The sequence below is a fragment of the Vipera berus genome (genome assembly GCF_964194415.1).
Source record: "Vipera berus genome assembly, chromosome: Z".
NCBI lineage: Eukaryota > Metazoa > Chordata > Lepidosauria > Squamata > Viperidae > Vipera > Vipera berus.
The window spans coordinates 132,441,644-132,457,768 of record NC_138205.1 but is presented as its reverse complement, the minus strand read 5'-3'; the positions used below and the strand labels follow the sequence as shown (position 1 = coordinate 132,457,768).

Here is a 16,125-nt window from a genome sequence, read left to right as displayed (position 1 = left end):
ATCTGAGAGACATACTCTCTTAAGTTACACGTTTCTTCAGATCTGAGCAGAGACAGACTCTCTTAAGTTATGCATTTATTCAGATCTGAACAGAGGCATACTCTCTTAAGTTACGTGTTTATTCAGATCTGAACAGACATACTGTCTTAAGTTACACATTTATTCAGATCTGAGCAGAGACACGCTCTCTTAAGTTACGCATTTATTCAGATCTGAGCAAAGAGACATACTCAACTTACAGGTTTTTTCAGATCTGAGACATACTCTCGTAAGTTACACGTTTCTTCAGATCTGAGCAAAGAGACAGACTCTCTTAAGTTATGCATTTATTCAGATCTGAACAGAGGCATACTCTCTTAAGTTATGTGTTACTTCAGATCTGAGTAAAGAGAGACTGTCTTAAGTTACACATATATTCAGATCTGAGGCATACTCTCTTAAGTTACGCATTTATTCAGATCTGAGCAAAGAAACATACTCAACTTACAGGTTTTTTCAGATCTGAGAGATATACTCTCGTAAGTTACACGTTTCTTCAGATCTGAGCAGAGACAGACTCTCTTAAGTTACGCATTTATTCAGATCTGAACAGAGGCATACTCTATTAAGTTATGTGTTTATTCAGATCTGATCAGACATACTGTCTTAGGTTACACATTTATTCAGATCTGAGCAGAGACACGCTCTCTTAAGTTACGCGTTTCTTCAGATCTGAGTAAAGAGACATACTCAACTTACAGGTTTTTTCAGATCTGAGAGACATACTCTCGTAAGTTACACGTTTCTTCAGATCTGAGCAAAGAGACAGACTCTCTTAAGTTATGCATTTATTCAGATCTGAGCAGAGGCATACTCTCTTAAGGTACGCATTTATTCAGATCTGAACAGACATACTGTCTTAAGTTACACGTTTCCTCAGATCTGAGCAGAGACAGGCTCTCTTAAGTTACGCATTTATTCAGAACTGAACAGAGGCATACTCTCTAAGTTACGCGTTTCTTCAGATCTGAGCAGAGGCATGCTCTCTTAAGTTACGCATTTATTCAGAACTGAACAGACATACTGTCTTAAGTTACGCATTTCTTCAGATCTGAGCAAAGAGACATACTCAACTTACAGGTTTTTTCAGATCTGAGACATACTCTTAAGTTACACGTTTCTTCAGATCTGAACAGAGACATACTCTCTTAAGTTACGTGTTTATTCAGATCTGAACAGACATACTGTCTTAAGTTACACATTTCCTCAGATCTGAGCAGAGACAGGCTCTCTTAAGTTACGCATTTATTCAGAACTGAACAGACATACTGTCTTAAGTTACGCATTTCTTCAGATCTGAGCAAAGAGACATACTCAACTTACAGGTTTTTTCAGATCTGAGACATACTCTCTTAAGTTACACGTTTCTTCAGATCTGAGCAGAGGCATACTCTCTTAAGTTAGGCGTTTATTCAGATCTGAACAGAGACATACTCTCTTAAGTTACACGTTTATTCAGATCTGAGAGATATACTCCCTTAAGTTACAGGTTTCTTCAGATCTGAACAGAGACGTGCTCTCTTAAGTTACGTGTTTATTCAGATCTGAGCAAAGGTAGGACCTGCCGTAAGGCAGGGAAGGAACCGCATCGTACAATATTTCAGCAAGCACTGATATTTTTATTTGTGTACGTCGATAAGGGAACAAAAGCTGATTAGGAAGGAAACAGCTATTGTCTGCGGGATAGTAGAGAAACAAAGAAATTACTAAAAGGTCCGGATCGTTACCTCTCATTAGAGTGAACATAAGGAATTTCAGCCAATTTTATTTCAAGAAACAATAGTGATTTCTAGTCTTACTGGGGGATTCTGGGAGCTGACGTCCTCCCCTCTTAAAGCATGCCGGCTGGGGGATTCTGGGAGTGGAAGTCCTCCCCTCTTAAAGAATGCTAGTTGGGGGATTCTGGGAGTGGAAGTCCTACACTCTTAAAGCATGCGGAATGAGGGATTGTGGGAGTTGAAAGAATACCAGCTGGGGAAGTCTGGGAATGGAAGTCCACCCCTCTTAAAGAATACACCGGCTGGGGGATTCTGGGAATGGAAGCCCACCCCTCTTAAAAGCATTCTGTATGAGGAATTCTGGGTGTTGAAGTCCACCCCTCTTCAAGCCTGCCGGCTGGGGGATTCTGGAAATGGAAGTCCTCCCCTCTTCAAGCTTGCCGGCTAGGGGATTCTGGGAGTTGCAGTCCGCAAGTCGTAAAGTGGTCACGTTTGGAGACCCGTGATCCAGGCCCGCCAGTCTAGAGCCCTGCTCAGCAACCAAACCCAAAGGAGCTCTGCAGGGTGGCACCCCTCAAAAGGGACCCCACCCGTTTCCCCCCAAAAAATCTTCCACCTTTAAAAGGCTGCCCCGCGCCCCCCCCATCGGGACCCCACCTCCCGTTCTCTTCTTTTTTTCATTGCAGGCGGCGATCTCGCCAAGCGCTGACGGACGCCATCCTTCCAGGATCCGAATCGAGGGGGAAGGGGGGGGCACCCCACGCTGCAAATTCACCCAGCCTTTCTCTTCTTTGCCAGTCAATAAACCATTTTTAGCAGCTTCCCGAAGGACTCCTGGTTATTTCTCCGCGTTCCCCCCCCGGGGGTGTGTGTTCCGTGCCGGGAAGAGGTGGGGAGTGTGAGGGGTTTTTTCCGGAGGGGGGGGGTGAGCAGCAGGTCTGTCACGGGCAAGGAATCCAGAGGCGGCCGGGAGCTTGAAAGGGCTCTGAAATGCTCTCAGGTCTCCTGCTGGAGCAGGGGGCTGGACTGGATGACCTCCAAGGCCCCTTCCAACTCTTGTCATTCTGTGGCTCTCTTAAGGGTCCCCTGCTTGGGTAGTGGGCTGGACTAGATGGCCTCCAAGGTCCCTCCCAACTCTGTTAGGAAGGAAGGAAGGGAGGGAGGGAGGGAGGAAGGAAGGAAGGAAGGAAGGAAGGAAGGAAGGAAGGAAGGAAGGAAGGAAGGAAGGAAGGAAGGAAGGAGACAGGAGGAAGGAGACAGGACAGCAAGGAAGAAGACACAGGACAGAGGAAGGAAGGAAGGAAGAATGGGAGGGCGCAAGGGAGGACACAGAAAAGGACAAAGGAAGGAAGGAAGGAAACAGAACAGGAAGGAAAGGAAAGGAAAGGAAAAAGAAATGGAGGGAGGACACAGGAAAGGAACAAAGGAAGGAAAAAGGACAGAGGAAGGAAAGGAAAGGGAGGGAGGACACAGGAAAGGAACAAAGAAAGGAAGGACGGACACAGGACAGGAAAGAAAGGGAAGGAAGGAAGGAAGGAAGGAAGGAAGGAAGGAAGGAAGGAAGGAAGGAAGGACACTGGACAGGAAAGAAAGGAAGAAAGCAAGGAAGGACGGACACAGGACAGAGGAAGGAAGGAAGGAAGACACAGGGCCAAGGGGGGAAGGAAGAAAGCAAGGAAGGACGGACACAGGACAGGAAGGAAGGAAGGAAGGAAGGAAGGAGGGAGGGAGGGAGGACGGACACAGGGCCAAGGGAGGAAGGAAGGAAGGAGCAAGGAAGGAAGGAAGGATGGACACAGGACAGAGAGAGGAAGGAAGGAAGGAAGACTTGATTGAGATGCGTATGGCTTTTGGGGCGGGGTCCTCCAGGTACTGCTCCAAGTCCCCCTCCCCTTCCTGCCATTTCAGCCTTCCACCAGGCACTGCACCTGGAGAGGCCGACCACCTTGGAGCGAAAGGCCTCCGGAGCAACCGGGTGTCTGTGTCTGTCCGTCCGTCCGTGTGTGTGTGTGTGTGTGTCTGCTTCCCCCACAGGCGGAGCCCGGCTACCTTTAAAACTCGGTTGAGAACGCGAGCCTTCGGACCGCAACCGAGCCCCCGAACTCCCGTCGCTAAGTGGGACAGTGGTCCAGCTGGCTTTGCCTCAGGCTACCCCCTTTCCCGCAGCCGGCACTACTCGAAGCACTGCGGCGGTTAAATTACACACCCCCACCCACCCACCCACCTGGTAGTGAAGCGATTCATGGTTTCCCCCATGACGTTCGTTCACGGATGGTCGCAAAAGGAGAAACCTTGCGACCCCGGGAGGCTCCGAGCGTCGTCAATCAGAGCCAGTGGCCAAGCGTCTGGATTTTGATCGCTGGGGGTGCAGCCACAGTCGTAAGAGGGGGGGGAAAACCCCTTTTTTAAAGTGCCGTCGTAACTTTGAAGCGTCACTAAAGGAGCCGAGGATTTCCTGTCCTCTCCTGGGGAAGGCCAAATCTGCTTGAGGCAGGCTCCAATGACAGGAATGTGGCTAGCTCCGGAAGAAACATGGGCCGGCCGTGACATAAGCCAGTCAGAATTTCATCCAGGTTGGATCATCCAGAAATGCAAAATTGAGCCGAGAGAGTGGGGACTTCAGTTCCCAGAATCCCCCAGCCCAACTGCTTTAAGAGGGGAGGACCACAACTCCCAGAATCCCCCAGCCACCATGCTTTAAGAGGGGTGGACTTCCACTCCCAGAATCCCCCAGCCAGCATGTTAAGATGGGTTGAATTCAAGTCCCAAAATTCCTCATTCTGCATGTTAAGATGGATGGACTTAAAATTCCCAGAATCCCCCAGCCAGCCATGCTTTAAGAGGGGAGGCCTTCCACTCCCATACGTTTTCCCTCCCCCACGGAAACATTTTAAGATGGGTTGAATTCAAGTCCCAGAATCCGCCCCGCCCCCAGTCTGCATGTTAAGATGGGTGGACTTACTCCCAGAATTCCCCAGCCAGCATCTTTTAAGAGGGGTGGAATTCAACTCCCAGAATCCCCCAGCCGCCATGCTTTAAAAGGGGTGGAGTTCAGCCCCCAGGAATCCTTAGCCAGCACGTTAAGATGAGTTGATTTCCAGTCCCAGAATTCCTCAGCCTGCATCTTCCAAGAGTGGAGAATTCAATTCCCAGAATTCCCCAGCCAGGATCCTTTAAGGGGGTGTGTCTTCAACTCCTCCTCCTCCTAGCCCTGATGACGTTCCTTAGTTGGGTCACGAGACGTCTGCAAGGAAACCACCCTGCTCAGAGTCCTTCCTTCCTTTCTTCGTTCCTTCCTTCTTCTAGCCCTGATGACGTTCCCTAGTTGGGTCACGAGACATTTGCAAGGAAACCAACCAGCTTAGAGTCCTTCCTTCCTCCTTCTAGCCCTGATGATGTTCCCTAGTTGGGTCATGAGACGTCTGCAAGGAAACCACCCAGCTCAGAGAGCACCAGGGACCCCACAGTCAGTCCTTCCTTCCTTCCTTCTCCTCCTCTTCCTCCTTCTAGCCCTGATGATGTTCCCCTAGTTGGGTCATGAGACGTCTGCAAGGAAACCACCCAGCTCAGAGTCCTTCCTTCCTTCCTTCCTTCCTTCCTTCCTTCCTTCCTTCCTTCCTTCCATCTATCCTTCCTTCCTTGCTTCCTTGCTTCCTGCCTTCCTTCCTTCCTTCCTTCCTTCCTTCTCCTTCTAGCCCTGATGATGTTCCCTAGTTGGGTCATGAGACGTCTGCAAGGAAACCACCCAGCTGAGAGAGGACCATGGACCCCACAGTCCTTCCTTCCTTCCTTCTCCTCCTCCTTCTTTCAAGCACTGATGATGTTCCCTAGTTGGGTCATGAGACGTCTGCAAGGAAACCACCCAGCTCAGAGAGCACCAAGGATCCCACAGTCTTCCTCCTCCTCCTCCTCCTCCTCCTCCATCATCATATTAATTTTCTGGTTTATTGCAGCTGTCTTGAAAAGTGGCTCTTTGGTCACGATCCAGCCTGCCGGACGCAGGTACGTTCCGCTCCCTAGTTTGTGCTTCCAGGGCCAAACTGGCTGGAATTTTTTTTCAGGAAGCAAAGGTCCCCAGCTTCCTGAAAGCCTTCCGGGCCGCTCGGAGGGCGAAGCTACGTCAGAGGGCATTGGCCGGAATACGGGACCCTTTCGTGTGCCAGGCGGTCCTTGACTTACGACGAGAACAGAGCCCCAAATTTCTGTTGTCGGGCGAGACAATTGGTTAGGTGAGTGTTGCCCCGTTTTGACGACCGTTCTTGCCCCGGGTGTTAAGCAAATTCCCCCCTCCCCCCACTTGACTTTGCTGGTCAGAAGGCCGTAAAAGGGGATCACATGACATTGGGGCACAGCAACAGTCACAAAGAGGAAGCAGTTGCTCAAGCGTCCGGAGTTTGATCCCGTCACCCCGGGGATGCTGCAACAGTCGTCAGCGTGAAAAAGGGGCGCCGGTCCCATTTTTCCGTGCCACTGTAACTTTGAAGGGTCCACCAAATGAGCTGACGTAAGTCGAGGACCGCCTGTACGTCTGGAGAAACACCACTATGTTTTTCACAATCACGGAGCTGGAAGAGGAACGGCCCTCCTCGATCAAGTGGGGGCAAAGACCGAAGGGTCTTTCGGGCTTAGCGTTACGCGCTTCGGAAGGGGTGTCAAACTTCCAGCCCACGGGCCAGTTGCGTCAGGCGGACGCCGCGCTCACCCCAGCTCCAGCAATGCAAAAAAAAAAAAAAAGTGATACGTCGCGCCACGTCACGTGACGTGGCAAGTTTGACACCCGTTCTCTAGAAACAGTGAACGCCCATGTCAGGCTTCTTTTGACGGTCCTCCGCTGGTTGCTCAAAACCAGAGACATACGAAGCTGAAGCCTGCTGGAAGGACTGTCGACTCTCCAAACTGGGAGAAGAACAGCCAGCTGTCCCTTTGTCCCAAAAGGGCAGGAGTAAAAGCTGGAATATTTTAGTCCTGGGATGGGGTCGTCTTTATTTTTGAGGCCTGCCGCAGGCAAAACAGTGCCACCGTCTCCAATAAAGCAACGTTTCTCGCAGCCGCTGGGTCCAGACGTTTTGATGGGCGGCGCCTCCCAAACCGACACCTCCCTCCGTGCGCCGTCCCGAGAGTCTTCGCGGACGGTGAGATCCCGACGGGAACCAGCGCCTCCTCACCTGTGGCTCCTCTGATGCAGCGTCAGGTACTTCTTCTGCACGAATCGCCTCCCGCAGTCGGCGCAGACGATGGGAGCCACTTCCGGCTGGACGGACGCCACCCCTGAAGGGAGCCTCGCCTCCTTCCTCTTCCTCCCTGCCCCTTGCCCTGCCCTGGGGGCCTTTCTATCTGCCACGAGTGGACTCCGCTTGCTCGGCAGCGGGGCACTTCGCGGCGCTTCGTCTTTGTGCGTCTTCTGGTGCACCAACATGATTTTCTTGTCCCGGAAGCGCTTCTGGCACTGCGGACACTCGTACGGCTTCTCCTTGGCACGCACCCTTTGCAGGCTGAGCCCGGTGGTGTCCCCCAGGGGCAGCGTCTCCCCGCGGTGGACCTTCAGGTGGCTGTTGAGGTGCTGCTTCTGCCGGCAGGTCTTGCTGCAGAATGGGCAGCGGTACGGCCGCTCGCCGGTGTGCATGCGGTAGTGGATGTTCAGTGTGGCCTTATCCCGGAAGGTCTTCTCGCAGTCGGGGCACTTGTATGGCCGCTCGCCGGTGTGGAAGCGCAGGTGCTTGACCAGGTGCTGCTTGTAGCCGAAGCGCTTGCCGCACGCCATGCACAGAAAAGGTTTCTCGCCGGTGTGCACCCGCTGGTGGCTGCGGACGTTGCGTTCCTGGGCGAAGCACTTCCCGCACTGCTCGCAGGAGAAGGGGCGCTCCTTGATGTGCGAGGCCATGTGCGCTACCAGGATCTGCTTGAGCCGGAAGCTGCGCCCGCACTCCAGGCAGGCGAAGGGCCGCTCCGTCGAGTGGGTGCCCTGGTGCTTGCGCAGGCTCTGCTTCTTGTTGAAGCTCTTCCCGCACTGCGCGCAGCTGTGGGGCTTCTTCGGATCGGGCGGGCAGCGGAGGTGGCAGAGCAGCTGCATCTTGGCCGCCAAGCTCTTTTTCGAGGAGCCGCTGCGGGCCACGACTGACGGGGCCGGCTTCCTGCGCAGGTGGGTCTTGATGTGCCGCTTGAGGTCCCCCCGGGAGGGGAAGGCCTTGGGGCAGAGGTGGCATTTGAACGGGCGTTCTCCGGTGTGCGTCCGGATGTGGATGGTCATGGCCACGTTGCTGAGGAAGCTTTTGCCGCATTCGGGGCACTTGGGCGGGTTCATCTTCAGCGTCACCCGCGGGGGGCCTTTATTTTCGGGTTTGGGTATTGGGTTGGCGGTCCGGGGTCGGCCTTTCTTCCTCTTCCCGGTGGGCATTACAGAGGACCCAGTCTCCGCTCTGCCCTCACCTTCGTCGACCCTCCCGATATCATCTTCTGCTGGAAGAAAGGGGACACCTCATCATCGTGGGCCAGACGGAGAATCATAATTAGATTTCTACCCCACTTCTTCTCACTCCCCCCCCTCCACCCCAAAATGGCTACCTAGCAATCTACTCCCAATCGCAGCTTGAGAGGTGGCGGTGTCGACATCACAACCGTCGCTCCTCGGCTTGCCTCTTTTTCAGCAGCATCCAGGGGGCGCTGGTGGCCATCCAAAGTCAAGACGGCCCCTGCGACCGCTAAGCTCCTTTGGATGGGCGCCAGGCACTTGCGGTGGCCGTCTTGACTTTTATGACCCGCCTCCCCCAAAATCCCCCGGACCAAATGTTGTCGCTGGAATCTCGCGCTCCGCAGATCAGCTTTGCGAGTTGCTGCGATGCCAGAGGAAATTTTTGCGTGGTTCCGGGCATCGCTCGAATCAGTAATGGCCGAGCAATGACACGTGTGTCAAAAATGACACGTCGTGACCTTTTCAGTTATATGCCACTCTTTGCCAACCCCCCCCAACCACAATTATTCTCGACAGCAGCTACGTAAATCCCTGCCCGTTAAGCTAGTCAAACAGCTATGAAATAAATCTGGCTTTCCCTGTTGCAAAAAAAGGATCACGTGACCCCGGGACACTGCGACCATCATAAATATGAGCTGGTTGCCAGGCGTCTGAATTTGGATCACACGATCACGGAGAGACCGCAATGGTCGTAAGTGTGTAAAACTGTCCTAAGTCCCCTTTTTTCAGTCCCGTTGTAACTTTGAACGGTCACTAAACAAACCGCTGTAAATCAAGGATTATCGTGAGCGAAAACTCTCCCTGTGTGCGCTTCCTTTTTTCTTATCCCGTATTTTCCTTGCTCTCAACGAAATGGGAAAGAAATTCTGACCCAGCCACTGGCCTTGTGGATCTGTCCATTCGCACGGCTTCCACAATTCTCCTGTGATAACGGCCTCCTTACGTTCAATCTGGTTGATAATCTGCGGCTTGACGGGCAGGAGGCCTGTTGGAAAGAGAGAAAAAAGCAAAGGGGTCTCAACTCATTCCATGTCTATTTTCCCCATCCCTAGAGGGAGGGGAAGCTGCCCTCCCCAGTCCCGACCAGTCTCCCCCTGCACACAAACTGGGAGATTTTGGGGGAAGGAACTGGCTGTTAGGAACTGGGACTTTTCCCCAATCCCCGAGGCCAGCGGTAAATTCTCTCCTTGGATGAACTGGGAAACCTGAAGTCCCTTGTCGATCCATTCCAGATTTCCTAAATACAGGGAGTCCTCAATTTACAATGGTTCATTTAGTGACCATCGTAAGTATGAGCCAGTCGCCAAACCTTTGAATTTTGATCATGTGACCCCAGGTTTAGTGCAACGGTCGTAAGCGTGAAAGACGCTCCTAAAACACTTTTTGTTCCCCGGTATAACTTTAAACCGATCAGTAAACGAATTGTTGTAAGTTGAGAACTACACATGCAGAATAACAGAGTTGGAAAGGACCTCAAGCAGGAGTCGTGATATAGATCTCAACTTACAACAGTTCCTTTAAAGTTACAACGGTCCATTTTTCGCACTTATCCCCACGGTCACGTGATCAACACTTGGATGCTTGGCAACGGACGTATTCACGACGGTCGCCAGGGTGTTGGGAGTCACCCGATCCCCTTTTCTGGCGACCTTCCGAACAAGCAAAAGTCCAGGGGGACGCCAGATTCACTTCACAAGCGTCTTGACGCATTTAAAAACTGCGGCGACTCACTTAACAACCGGGGGGGGCAGGGAAAGGTCGTAAGACGGGACACAACTCACTGAACAAATTTCCTCGCTCGGCGGCGTACATTTGGGGGGGGCTCGGTGATGGTCGTAAGTTGAGGACTATCTGTAGTTGAGTTTCCAAATCTCAAGAAGGGATCTCTTCTTGGATGGCCCCATTAGGTTCTAGGTTCTAGATTCTACCCGAAGGATCCAGAGCAACTGGACCTGGGTTCAGAGAAAGGGAGTGAAAGAGCGCAGGGACCAGCACCGACTCCCATGGAAAGTTACGGGACCAAACGGGCTTATGGAGGCCGAGCAGAGAAGGCTGAGGAGCAGGCCCTCTTCTAGAACCTCAAACAACCTCACCTACAAGAAGGTGAGGACCTCTCCCATGCTGTCCTAGAGTGCGGAATAAGGGATTTAACTGGAGGGATCCTTGCTGCTCCCTGAGCTGGGTGGTTTCCTTGCAAACGTTTCATTACCAAACTAGGTAATATCATCAGTGCTAGAAGGGAGTGAAGTTTGTGGAGGAGGAAGAGGAGGAGGAGGACGACGACTGTGGTGTCTTTGGTGCTCTCCGAGCTTGGTTGCTTTCGGTGCTAGACGGGAGTGAGGTTTGCGGAGGAGAGGAAAGGCGGGGGGGAGGAGAAGGAGGGGGAGGAGGAAGGACTGTAGGGTCTTTGGTGTCCTCTGAGTTGGTTGCTTTCTTGCAGACCTTTCATGACCAAACTAGGTAACGTCGTCAGTGCTAGAAGGGAGTGGGGATCAGTTCTGTAACCTCACTCCTTTCTTGCACTGGTGTGGTTACCTAGATGGGTCATGAAACGTCTGCAAGAAAACCACCAAGCTCAGAGAGCACCAAGGACACCACACCACCTCCTCCTCCTCCTTCTTCTTCTTCTTCTTTCTCCTCCTCCTCCTCCTCTCTGCGAATCCCTCTCCCTTCTAGCCCTGATGGTGTTCTCTAGTTGGATCATGAAAGGTCTGCAAAGAAACTCCCCCAGCTCAGACAGCATCGAGGACCCCACAGTTCAACCCTGAGCTACATATATCCTAAAAAGGTAAAGGTTCCCCCGCACATGCGTGCTAGTCGTTTCCGACTCTAGGGGCCGGTGCTCATCTCCGTTTCAAAGCCGAAGAGCCAGCGCTTGTCCGAGGACGTCTCCGTGGTCATGTGGCCGGCGTGACTAGACGCCAAAGGCGCACGGAACGCTGTTACCTTCCCACCGGAGTGGTCCCTATTTTTCGACTTGCATTTTTTTTACGTGCTTTCGAACTGCTAGGTTGGCAGAAGCTGGGACGCGTAACAGGCACTCACTCTGTTACGCGGCACTCGGGATTTGACCCGCCAAACTGCCGACCTTCTGATCGACAAGCTCAGCGTCCTAACCCACTGAGCCACCGCGTCCCTTACATATATCCTACTCGTGGACTAAATAGACAGGTAGGTAGGGTCTGAATGAATGTTAGAGGAAAAGCTTCCTTACCTATCCCAAAGGTGATGATCTCCTGGTCCCTGGAGGTATTCAAGCACAGGCTGGACCGCCATCTTTGGGGGGATTATTTTTATCTGCTTTCCTGCTTTGAGCAGGACATTAAGGTTCGAGGACCTCGGGAGCCCCTTCCGAAGGTTCTAGCACGCCCTTCAGAGCAGTTTGGACTACGAATCCCATCGTCCAAACCCGGCACGGCATTTGGAAGACAGACTCGATCTCCCGAGGTCCTGGGGGCCTCTCCTAAGTGTGAACCGAAGCCGCTCCATCCTCAAGAGACCGAGGGTCTGTCAATCAAATGTTCTCCAGCTGGGGAGACCCGATAGCTTCCGTCTCTTCCAGCAAAGGCACCCACGGATGGTCTGAAAGGACCGGAGGAGGCCGTGGAGATCGTCGCCACAGCCTTTGATAGTGCAACGGAAGCTCCACCATCAAAGACACCCAACGAGGAGAAGGTCTGTGGCCTTCATCTCTTGCTGCTTGAAGGTTGCCCAGAAGCGTCCAGCTGACCTCTGTTGGAGACAGAAATCTGGGGCCAAGGAGGATTGTGGGAGGTCAACTCACCCTCTCCCCTCCACCACCTGAGCAATGAAGTCGTTCTTACCCAAGGAAAGAACTGCCTCGTAATTCTCCATCATCACAGCTTGGTAGAGCTCCCGTTGCCATTCGCTTAATTCTTCCCATTCCTCCCGGGAGAAATAAATGGCCACGTCCTCGAAGGTCACCTGCGCCAGCAAGGAAACAATCCTGGGGTTTGGATCCATGGTTCCGAGGCTCCCAGAGGATCCCACTTATCTCCTGATGCTCAAGAACAATGGGCTCTGATACCTGGCTCGATACGGTACCAGTAACGGCAAGAGCAATCTCAAGAGTCTTAATGCCAGAGTCCGCAGTCCCTGGGCCAAAACCCACACTCAGCTGCGGCCAGGTGAGCGATGGGCAAGCACGCCAGAAGTGCCGCTCGCGCGAGTGGCACTGGGCAAGCATGCGCGCCGAACGCCGCTGACAAGAGCGAAGTGGAGATGTTGAGACTCCAGAACATGGGTCAGCAACCCACGGCTCTGGAGCCGCATGCGGCTCTTTCAGCCTTCTCCTGCGGTTCCCAGTTTGCAGAGAGACAGAGAGAGATAGAGAGAGGCACATGAGCTTCCCTTCTCTCTCTCTCTCTGTAACTCAAGCTGACAAGCTTATTGAGTGGAGCTCCTGCCTTTGCTGCGTCTCCGCAGGAAGCAGTAGCTCTCAAGGGCAGGAGAGCCAGCCCAATAAGAATGTGTGTCAGCTTGTTCGAGAACAGCGTGAAGCCAGCTTGCCAGATGAGCAGATCGGAGAGACGGGGGGGGGGGAGAGAGAGAGGGAGGGAGAAAAAGAGAGGGAGAGAGAGAGAGAACTCACGCACAGCAGCCTTTGTGGCTCCCAGTGTTTTTTTTTTCCTCTGGGAAACAGGTCCAAGTGGCTCTTTGAGTATTTAAGGTTGCCGACCCCTGCTCTAGAAAAGAGTGCAGAGAAGAGCAACAAAGATGATCGGGGGACTGGAGGCTAAAACGTAGAAAGAAGGGTGGCTGGAATTGGGTATGTCTAGTTTCACGAAGAGAAGGACGAGGGGAGACATGATAGCAGCGTTCCAGTATCTCAGGGGCTGCCCCAAAGAAGAGGGAGTCAAGCTCTTCTCCAAAGCGCCCGGAGGCAGGACGAGAAGCAACAGATGGGAACTCACAGTGCTTTTTTTGTAAAAGAAAAAGGTGCCGGAACTCACGCATGTCATACAACCCACCTTGCCTACCCTACAAGGTTCCATCTAAAAAAGGTGCCGTCACATGACAAAAAAAGCCCTGGGAAACTCATCAAAGAGAGAAGCAACCTGGAACTAAGGAGAAATTTCCTGACAGTGAGGACCAGTGGAACAACCTGCTTCCAGAAGTTGTGGATTGCTCCAACACTGGAGGTTTTTAAGAAAAGATCGGACAACCATTTGTCTGACATGGTATAGGCAGGGCTTTTTTTCTCATAGAACGCTCAGAACGGAGTTCCGGCACCTTTTTTGGATGGAACCTTGTAGGGTAGGCAAGGCGGGTTGTATGACATGTGTGAGTTCCGGCACCTTTTTCTTTTACAAAAAAAGCAGTCTGTCTGTCTGTCTGTCTGTCTGTCTGTCTGTCTGTCTGTCTGTCTGTCTGTCTGTCTGTCTATCTATCTATCTATCTATCTATCTATCTATCTATCTATCTATCTATCTATCTATCCATCTATCCAGGGCTTTTTTTTTCATTGAACGCTCAGAACGGAGTTCCGGCACCTTTTTTGGATGGAACCTTGTAGGGTAGCCAAGGCAGGTTGTATAACATGTGTGAGTTCCGGCACCTTTTTCTTTTACAAAAAAAGCACTGGGTATAGGGCAGAGGTAGGCAAGCTTGGCTCTTTGATGACTCGTGGACTTCAACTCCCAGAATTCCACAGCCACAAATTCTCTCTCTCTCTCTAATTTGTTATAGAATAAGAAATTAAGGAAATAAATATGTATTAGCCTAAAGGTAAAGGTAAAGGTGCTAGTCGTTTCCGACTCTAGGGGCCGGTGCTCATCTCCGTTTCAAAGCCGAAGAGCCAGCGATTGTCCGAGGACATCTCCGTGGTCATGTGCCTGGCATGACTAGACGCCAAAGGCGCACAGAACGCTGTTCCCTTCCCACCGTAGTGGTCCCTATTTTTCTACTTGCATTTTTTTTTACGTGCTTTCGAACTGCTAGGTTGGCAGAAGCTGGGACGAGTAACAGGCGCTCACTCTGTTACGTGGCACTCGGGATTCGACCCGCCAAACTGCCGACTTTCTGATCGACAAGCTCAGCGTCCTAACCCACTGAGCCACCACGTCCCTTATGTATTAGCCTAGGTTGCCGATATTTAGATATTTTAAATAGTATGTTATTTCTTATGTTTCTTTACTCTTATTTTCCTTCCTCCCTTTTTTCTTTTTTCATTGTTTTATTTATTTCTTAAGAAATGTAAAAGGGTGAGACGGCTTATATCGGGGAGGGGGGGGGAAGAAATAGAGTTAAATTTGTAAATGTAAATGCAATTAACTTTTGAGAAAATCTTCACCAGCAAGAATACTGCTAAGCTTGTAAGCCGCCCTGAGTCTTCGGAGAAGGGCGGGATATAAATGGAATTAAAATAAATAAAATAAATAAATATCCAGAATTTGGTGGGAGAAATAAAAGTAAAATAAGGACCGTGACAGGATTTATGATGAGGCGATCAGAACGATTGAATAGAAAAGAAACATTGCACGGATTATGATTGCTATTTTTAGGAATATTGGGGGGAAAAATTATGCCTTTAATTGTTATTTATCGCTTGCGAAAAGAGGATATTTGGGGGGGGGAAGAGGAAATCAACTAAAATTAATATGCGGAATAGGGATTATAGAAATTAACCGTTAACGATTCTTTTAGAAATGTAACCCAGACAACGCACTGATCACCAATTATTGAGTGGTGGTGGGGGAAATCGATAAAATATATTTAAAAGAAATAAATAAAAAAGAAACATTTGTGCGAATACGGTTAAAGAAATAGAAAAGATCCTGAATGCATATATGTCATTCTAAAGAGGGATGAATTCCTTAAATAATCCAGTGTGCTTTTTTTCACCCCTTTTTCTATTACCGTATTTTCCGGCGTATAAGACGACCCGGCGTATAAGACGACCCCCCCAACTTTTGAGAAGTTTTTCATGGGTTAAAAAGTCGTCTTATACGTGGGAAAATACGGTCTATTTCTCGATATCAGTAATATAATACTGCTGAAATGGCCTAGAAAAATTCAGGGGTTGGCAACCTTGGCTCTTTTATGACTCGTGGACTTCAACTCCCAGAATTCCTCAGCCAGCCACGCTGAGGGGAGAGGAAGTGGTTTGCAAGCTGAGCCACACCGGGTGAGGAATTCTGGGAGTTGAAGTCCACGAGTCAGGAAGGGGGGGCCATAGTTCCCCCATGCCGGCTGAGGAATTCTGGGAGTTGAAGTCCACGAGTCAGGAAGGGGGGCCATAGTTCCCCCATGCCGGCTGAGGAATTCTGGGAGTTGAAGTCCACGAGTCATGAAGGGGGGCCATAGTTCCCCCATGCTGGCTGAGGAATTCTGGGAGTTGAAGTCCATGAGTCACGAAGGGGGGCCATATTTCCCCCATGCCGGCTGAGGAATTCTGGGAGTTGAAGTCCACGAGTCAGGAAGGGGGGCCATAGTTCCCCCATGCTGGCTGAGGAATTCTGGGAGTTGAAGTCCACAAGTCACGAAGGGGGGCCATATTTCCCCCATGCCGGCTGAGGAATTCTGGGAGTTGAAGTCCACGAGTCATGAAGGGGGGCCATAGTTCCCCCATGCCGGCTGAGGAATTCTGGGAGTTGAAGTCCACGAGTCATGAAGGGGGGCCATAGTTCCCCCATGCCGGCTGAGGAATTCTGGGAGTTGAAGTCCACGAGTCATGAAGGGGGGCCATAGTTCCCCCATGCCGGCTGAGGAATTCTGGGAGTTGAAGTCCACGAGTCATGAAGGGGGGCCATAGTTCCCCCATGCCGGCTGAGGAATTCTGGGAGTTGAAGTCCACGAGTCATAAAAGGGCCAAGGTTGCCTACCTCTGGCCAAGATGAAGGAAATATTTTAGATAATTAGTTAAATCTGTCTGAATTT

At 51.2% G+C, this 16,125-nt stretch overlaps 2 protein-coding genes across 9 annotated transcripts in view; one reads left to right on the top strand and one right to left on the bottom strand.

Moving 5' to 3' along the window:
* The window catches only part of LOC308679056 (SCO-spondin-like), a gene marked incomplete at its 5' end in the record, with an annotated part of 188,318 nt that extends 185,785 nt beyond the window's left edge, over positions 1–2,533 (top strand). The window contains one exon of the mRNA XM_081346291.1: positions 2,444–2,533. Within this exon, the coding sequence (XP_081202417.1) occupies positions 2,444–2,466 (23 nt within the window). The 3' untranslated portion in view covers positions 2,467–2,533. The remainder of the gene's footprint in view (positions 1–2,443) is intronic.
* The window catches only part of LOC308678076 (uncharacterized protein), a 20,068-nt gene continuing 5,580 nt past the window's right edge, over positions 1,638–16,125 (bottom strand). The window contains exons 1-4 of one of the 8 annotated variants that reach the window (XR_014028588.1): positions 12,051–12,242; positions 9,098–9,211; positions 4,720–8,210; positions 1,638–2,893 (exon numbers count right to left, since the gene is read on the bottom strand). Coding sequence is in view for 6 of the 8 variants with exons in the window: in XM_081344916.1 (XP_081201042.1) it covers positions 6,919–8,210; positions 9,098–9,211; positions 12,051–12,210 (1,566 nt within the window). In the remaining 2 variants the exon portion in view is untranslated. Of the gene's footprint in view, positions 8,211–9,097; positions 9,212–10,007; positions 10,179–11,440; positions 12,010–12,050; positions 12,243–16,125 lie in introns of those variants that run through there. The other 7 variants (XR_014028589.1, XM_081344920.1, XM_081344921.1 and 4 more) reach the window with 7 other exon arrangements.